The sequence below is a fragment of the Lolium perenne genome, chromosome 2 (assembly GCF_019359855.2).
Source record: "Lolium perenne isolate Kyuss_39 chromosome 2, Kyuss_2.0, whole genome shotgun sequence".
NCBI classification, from domain to species: domain Eukaryota; kingdom Viridiplantae; phylum Streptophyta; class Magnoliopsida; order Poales; family Poaceae; genus Lolium; species Lolium perenne.
In genome coordinates this window covers 290,254,523-290,261,615 of record NC_067245.2, presented here as the reverse complement: position 1 = coordinate 290,261,615, position 7,093 = coordinate 290,254,523, and the positions used below count along the sequence as shown (strand labels likewise).

The 7,093-nt window shown below is 51.6% G+C and overlaps 1 protein-coding gene across 1 annotated transcript; it reads left to right on the top strand.

The window, feature by feature from the left end:
- The first annotated feature begins 3,302 nt into the window (after positions 1–3,302).
- LOC127336292 (probable cation transporter HKT1;4) lies at positions 3,303–6,730 on the top strand. The gene is made up of 3 exons (XM_051363088.2): positions 3,303–4,649; positions 6,005–6,226; positions 6,408–6,730. Exons 1-3 carry the CDS (start codon positions 3,337–3,339, stop codon positions 6,604–6,606), a joined length of 1,734 nt encoding a protein of 577 aa, XP_051219048.1. The 5' UTR covers positions 3,303–3,336; the 3' UTR covers positions 6,607–6,730.
- Positions 6,731–7,093: the final 363 nt, after the last annotated feature.

Here is a 7,093-nt window from a genome sequence, read left to right as displayed (position 1 = left end):
GTAGCTAGTCTCTCATATTCATGGGCCTTTTTTTTTTTTTTTTTTTGAGAGTACGCGAATGCGTACCATACTTTTATAGAAGGTAGAAGCAATATTTACAAGAATACCTTACATGGAACCATGCAAGGATTTGACTCCACAACACTAAGCAAAACTACTCTCTCTAACCATTGTCTAACACTCCTACACCCTGATCATGCGTTACACGATACATCCTAAGCTCCTCCAAAATGTGTGCAACCAACGTCTCCGCCGGGTGCTGGCTGTGAACATTGGCAAAGCACCACGCATTCCTTTGCTTCCATAGCGCGTGACCTACTGTGCAGACCAAGCCATCGAACCATCTTCTCTCCTTTGCCCTAAACCTTCCTCTCTCCTTAGTCCACCACTCCCTCAGCGAGCTACTGACATCTGGGGTTTGGAATTGCATCCCTAACCTCTGGCAGCACCTCCACCAGATCTCCCTGGCATAGACACACCTGACAAGGATATGCTCAGCCGTGTCCTCCTCCTGCAGGCAGATATAACAGGGGGATGGCGCATCTTGCAAGCCGTGCCTTGCACGTCGATCAGACGTCCATATACGGTGCTGTGCCGCAAGCCAGATAAAAAGCTTGCTCTTGGGCGTTGCATGGCTCCTCCAGATCGCATCAGCCAACTCAAATCTGACACAGCCCTGGGCCAACATCTCGTACGCCGAACTCGCCGTGTATGCACCAGAGCTACTCCACGGCCATCTGAAGACATCATCTACACTTGGATCGCGCCGAGTGGAGGATATCGCAAGCCAGAGCCTGACACACTCCCTTGCCCCAAGCGTTGCGACACAACCTTGTATATCAAGCATCCAGGCGTTCCCGCGCATCGCTTGCTCCACCGTCCTAGTGTTTCTCACCCTGGTCCTGACATGTTGCGTAATCCCCGGGGCGAAGTCTTCCGTCGCACACCCATGAATCCATCTGTCCCTCCAGAAGAGAACCGACCTTCCCGAGCCTGTATCGATCTTGATCAAACTGTCGAATGCCTCTCTCGCCTTATCGTCCTTGAGCATCGGCAGTCCTTGCCATGGCCTGGTATTGTCAGTTCTCCGGAGCCACTCCCATCTCATCCTTAACGCCAGACCTTGGAGGCGAAGATTCCTTATGCCTAGCCCTCCAAACTCCCTGGGCCTGCAGACTTGATCCCAAGCGACCAGGCATTGTCCTCCATTAGCCTTGTCCTTGGCCGTCCAAAGAAACCCTCTCAGCCCCTTCTCGATTTCCTCCAAAGCCCATGCCGGGGCTTCCGCAACCAGCAGATGGTGTATGGGCCTCGCCGTCATTACTGCTTGTACCAACACGACCCTCCCAGCCTTGGTGATCAAGCCTCTCTGCCAAGGAGGTGCAATCCTCACTGCTGCATCAATCATGGGTTGCCATTGCGCCCTAGTTAGCGGTTTTAAGGCCAGTTGGAGCCCAAGATATCGGATGGGGAAATCAGTTATCTGGCAGGTTAGGATCGTGGACACTAACTCCCTCTCAACCTCTGCACCCCTGATCAAAGTCGCTGCCGTTTTGTTGTAGTTGACACGCAAACCAGAGGCATCGCCAAAGATCCTTAGCAGCTCTCTTACTGTCACTAGATCCCGTACTGTCGGTTTAACAAACACCACCACATCATCCGCAAAGATCGAGAGCCTTTGCACCTGTGAGCATCTGCCAATTGGGGATAAGAGCCCCCGATCCGCCGCTTGGCAGAACAACAGCGTTACAGCTTCCATGGCCAGGACGAAGAGTTGGGGAGATAGCGGGTCGCCTTGCCTTACCCCCCTGGCATGCCAAATTTTCCTGCCCGGAACCCCATTGACCAGGAGCTTTGTGCTTGCCGTACGCAGAGCAATCTGAATCCATTGTAGCCAACAGTCCGGGAAACCCATCCTCCTAAGAATCTCCAGCAGAAAAGACCAAGACAGAGAGTCAAAAGCTCTAGAAATGTCAAGTTTCAACAGAACCCCTTTCTCTTTGGATATGTGAATTTTCCTTGCTAACTGACGCACTAGCAGGAAGTTGTCATGCAAGTTTCTCCCCTTTATGAATGCCGACTGGTTGCAGCTCACAAGTTTCTCCATTTTCGGCCTTAGCCTATTCGCAAGTAGCTTGGAGAAAAGTTTGGCAAAACTGTGTACCAAACTGATAGGGCGATAGTCGCCCACTTCCTCGGCGTCCGATTTCTTTGGCACCAACGTTATGTATGCGCAGTTGAGCTTGCCGAAGTTTCTGCCATCTCCCACGTACAGCTTCAGGACTGCAGCCATGATCTCACGCTTGATAGTCCCCCAAGCACGGTGGTAAAAAGCGCCAACAAAGCCATCCGGGCCTGGTGCACGATCAGCTGGCAGCTCTTTAACAATCCTCCAAACCTCCTCCTCGGTGAAAATCAAACCCAGGTCTTGAAGGAGCTCCCTTTGAACTGGCAGCCCAAGCTCCGCCAGATCAAGATCAGCCTCCCTAGTGTGAATCTGACCCAACATCTGCTGATACACCTCGAAAAACACCTCCTCCTTCCTGCTTTGGTCAGTAATTACTGTTCCATTGTGCTTGATGCAAGGAATAAAATTCCTAGCCCTTCTCCCATTCGCCACCGCATGGAAAAGCTTCGTGTTGGCGTCTCCTTCTTTCATCCAGCGCATCCTCGACCTCTGCCTTGCCATCGTTCTCTCCAGGGATGACAACCCAAGTACCGTGTGTTTCAGAGTTTTCCTTAGCCACCATTCCTCGTCCGTCAAGACTCTCCTATCCTGCGCCGCGTCAAGCCGGTGGATCAGCAAATTTGCCATGGCAATTTGAAGTTTTAAGTTCCCCACTTTGGCATCTCCCCAAGCTTGCAAATGAGCCGCCAGGTTCCTGAAACATTCATCCACTCTCCTAAAAGGGTCCGTGATGGACTCCGGGCATTGCCACCCTTGACGCACAGCCTCATCAAAACCATCAAGCTTCAGCCAAAACAACTCAAACCGAAATCTCCTACGCGAGTTATGCTTCGTGTTCATTGACAGATGGAGCGGCGTATGGTCCGATACCGAGGAGGATATAGCCTGCAGCAGCGAGTTGGGGAAGGATAGCTCCCAGTCGATGGAAACCAGCGCTCTGTCAATTCTAGACATGGTGGGGACACGCCTTTCATTATATTCATGGGCCTCATGGCGTATAAAGTACGTAGAAATAATTGAGCAACGCGTCGCATGCGTGTTCACTAGAGCATACTATACAAACCGCAAAACAGTGCCGCCTGCACGCACCGTGGGTATATATAGAGACGTCGTCCGTCACTCAACACCCACGAAGTCTGTGTTCATGCATGCGCATCTCCCAACACGTCCACGCATACACTGCACACGGCAAGTGCAAAAACCCCATGGCCGGAGCTCACAATAAGCTCGGCGAGCTGTTGCACCACACGAGCCGGCGCACGGCGGCGGTGCTCGACAAGGCAATATCCATCCTTTGCTCGCTCACCAAGTCCTACGCGCACCACCACGTCAGGGAGCGCGTGGCGCGTTGGCGCCGTGCGCTCGGCGGCGGCCCGTTCTGGCCGCGGCTTGGCTCGCTGCTCGTCCACGTCGCCTACTTCCTCGCCGTCTCCTGGCTCGGGTACCTCCTCCTCGCGCAGCTCAGGTTCCGCGGCGGAAGGCCCCGCGGCATCGACCTGTTCTTCACCGCCGTCTCCGCCGCGACGGTGTCGAGCATGTCCACCGTCGAGATGGAGGTGTTCTCCAACGGCCAGCTCCTCGTCTTGACTGCCCTCATGCTCGTCGGGGGCGAGGTGTTCTTATCGCTCCTTGGCCTCGCGTCCAAGTGGTCCAAGCTGAGGAGGAGACAAGCTGCAAACAAATCCCGGCGCGTCGAGAGCCATGACGACAAGGGAACCGAGTTCGAGACGCGGGTACCTGTCGCCGCCGCGGCCGCCGCCGAGGACATCGACAACCCGACGTCGACCATCACCGACGGGACGAGCATCGGCATCCCGATGGACGCGAAGAGGCTGCGGCGCGACGCGGTGCGCTCGCTCTTCTTCGTCGTCCTCGCCATCCTCCTGGCGGTGCACGTCCTCGGCGCCGTCGCCGTTGCAGCTTACATATACAGGTCGCCGGGTGCAAGGCGGACGCTGCGTGGTAAGGCCCTGAACGTGTGGACCTTCGCGGTGTTCACGACGGTGTCCACCTTCTCGAGCTGCGGGTACATGCCGAACAACGAGAACATGGTCGTGTTCAAGCGGGACACCGGGCTGCAGCTGCTGCTCATGCCGCAGGCGCTCGTGGGGAACACCCTGTTCCCGGCGCTGCTTTCCGCCTGCGTGCGCGCCGCGGCCGCGGCGACACGGCGGCCGGAGCTGGTGGAGATGACCAAGAAAGGAAGGGAGCTGACGGGGTACTATCACTTCCTACCGGCGCGGCGGTGCGTGATGCTGGCGGCGACGGTTGTTGGGCTCGTGGGGGTGCAGGTGGCGCTGTTGTGCGGCATGGAGTGGGGCGGCGCGCTGCAGGGGATGGGCCCGTGGGAGAAGGTGTCCAACGCCCTGTTCCTCGCGGTGAACTCACGGCACACCGGCGAGTCCACCATTGACATCTCCACGCTCGCGACAGCCATCCTCGTGCTCTTCGTACTGATGATGTGAGTGTTCCGTCTCTTTCTCCCCGTAATTATCACCTGCCGATGCTTACGAGAATGCAAAACGATTCCCCATTTCTAAATTTAGGAGCTCATCGAGGATGCAATTCCTAGTTTCCTACGTTGAAGAGAGTAGCCTCAAGCTACTAGTACGAGGATTCACTTTTTTTTCCCTATGTTTCTCCGTTATTAATGGCGCGATATCGATTAACGGCTGCCCATCCAAATATCCAATCATCGTACTGAAAATTGGCACCTACTCTCCAAAAATAATTGACACAACTTATTTAGATATGGACTGAAATGCATCTAGATAGAGGACGCTGGGTTTTGGAATCTAACGAAGATGAGCGTGGACTTATTTCGTAATAATGGAGCCGGTGGAGTAGAACATGGACCCATATGGAGGGCCTAACTGTAGCTAGCTAACTCAGATTTTCAACAATTTCAGGCGAATAAGTGAAAATTTTGGTCATACATTAAGATTGAAATATGCTCCTCAAGTGCCATACTCTATTCCCTCATCATTGCAGCATATACTCCTTACCAATCTCCCATGCCGAATACAATTCACGTGACTATGATATACCTATATTTTAGGCGTTCCTGTTGATTAAGAAAACTGGAAAATGCCGTTCAATAATTGAACAGAGCAACAGGAATCTTCCCCTGTAGAAGGGTCAAGCCTAAAAGTATTCAAACTAGCAGAACGCCCATACACAAAGTCGACATACACGAGGTAGCTGACCGCACCTTGACCCTTTTGGCTTATGCTTTCTTCCCATCAGAATGGCAAGAAAAAAACCAGGAAATTATGGAGCAGCTACCGATCGAAGCAGAGCCACGAAGCTGCATGCGCGAACTCAGATCGCCACAAATTCAGAGTCGGGACTGATTCATCGGAATATTATTTTCCAAGTCTCCAACTCTCCATTCAAAGCCAGCCACGTGCATCGCGTGTGCTACGTCCAGTTAGAAACAAAACTTCACCAACGACCAAAACCTGCCGCTACTCGCTGGCTAGCTAGCCAGTCTCATATTGCTCTGAATTCTGAAGGCCATTCGTATGTCATCAATTTACTGTATAAGACCCAGGAACTGAGTCACTGAGACCATAGTTGGCCCAGGAATTCGACCCTGTATATGCAAAATTTCCAACTTGCCGTTGCGTCATCGATTTGAGGACAATGCGAGTCACTAGAACGTCGGCAGCTGAATTCTGAAAGCTGCCTGCAACTCTAATCCTGAAGGAAGTGCTATCATAGAACACATCTATAATTGGACGGATGTCTCATCACTGCAGTCATCGCAGACTTGTCGTCTTTCTTATCTCATGCTCTGCTTCAAATTGCTTTCAGGTATCTTCCTCCATACACGACATGGTTCCCATTTGAAGAGAGCTCCAGCACGAAGGGTCGTCTCGAGGAGCGCCAGGGGATCAGATTGCTCAAGAGCACGGTTCTGTCACAGCTCTCCTACCTCACCATCGCTGTCATCACAATCTGCATTACCGAGAGGGCAAAGCTCAAGGAAGATCCCCTCAACTTTAACTTGCTCAGCATCGTCGTCGAAGTTGTCAGGCAAGTTTCACTCCTAGCTAATATACCCGAAACCTGAAAAACAAACACACCCATTTATCATGCACACATAGCAGACGATCGAAATCATAATCATAAATGATGAGAACCGCATGCAAGGCGTGTCATCCTTCAGGGGAAGCTGAGTAGCTGACATATGGTTGTTCGCATTTTGTATGTGCAGTGCTTATGGAAATGTGGGCTTCTCCATGGGCTACAGCTGCAGCAGACAGATCAACCCTGACGAGCTGTGCACTGACAGATGGACCGGCTTTGTTGGAAGATGGAGCGATTCTGGCAAACTCATTCTTATTCTGGTGATGCTCTTCGGGAGGCTGAAGAAGTTCAGCATGAAAGGAGGGAAGGCCTGGAAGCTTAGTTAGATGCAGGACCTGTGGTGGCGTGTTGTGACCATTGCACGCGCCCGTGGGCTCCAAAATAGAAGAATTGTTTGCGGACACGGCGTTCTTGCACTCGCGAGTATATGCTTCTGATTTTTGAAATGCATTTTAAACGTATTTCGAAATATAAAAAACCAGCAAAAATATCATGCGTACATGTTGATTTTCTATGTCCTCGTAAAATCGTTTCACGAAAAATGGATATCTTTTTTGTTATACGTAGAAAAGACAATTTCGGTGCTAAAAAATGCTCTTCATAAGACATTCTTTACCTGTGTTTACACAGGATACAAAAAAATGTTGATTTTCCGTGAAACTTGGCGTGTGCACATAGAATAAAGATGTACAAGCCAAATTTTTGATTGGAATTTTTTTGACACTTTAAAATGTTTTTTGGGTAGCAAGAGCATATGCACACTGGATGAAAAGTGCACTTCCCGTTTGCTTTCCTCTTTCTTGTTTTTTCTCT

Excerpts from the sequence above, each read along its gene's own strand:
- LOC127336292 (XM_051363088.2), top strand. The coding sequence starts at position 3,337 with ATGCGCATCTCCCAACACGTCCACGCATACACTGCACACGGCAAGTGC. Across the intron at positions 4,650-6,004 it reads GTGCTCTTCGTACTGATGAT|GTATCTTCCTCCATACACGA; the intron begins GTGAGTGTTCCG and ends AATTGCTTTCAG. Across the intron at positions 6,227-6,407 it reads ATCGTCGTCGAAGTTGTCAG|TGCTTATGGAAATGTGGGCT; the intron begins GCAAGTTTCACT and ends TTGTATGTGCAG.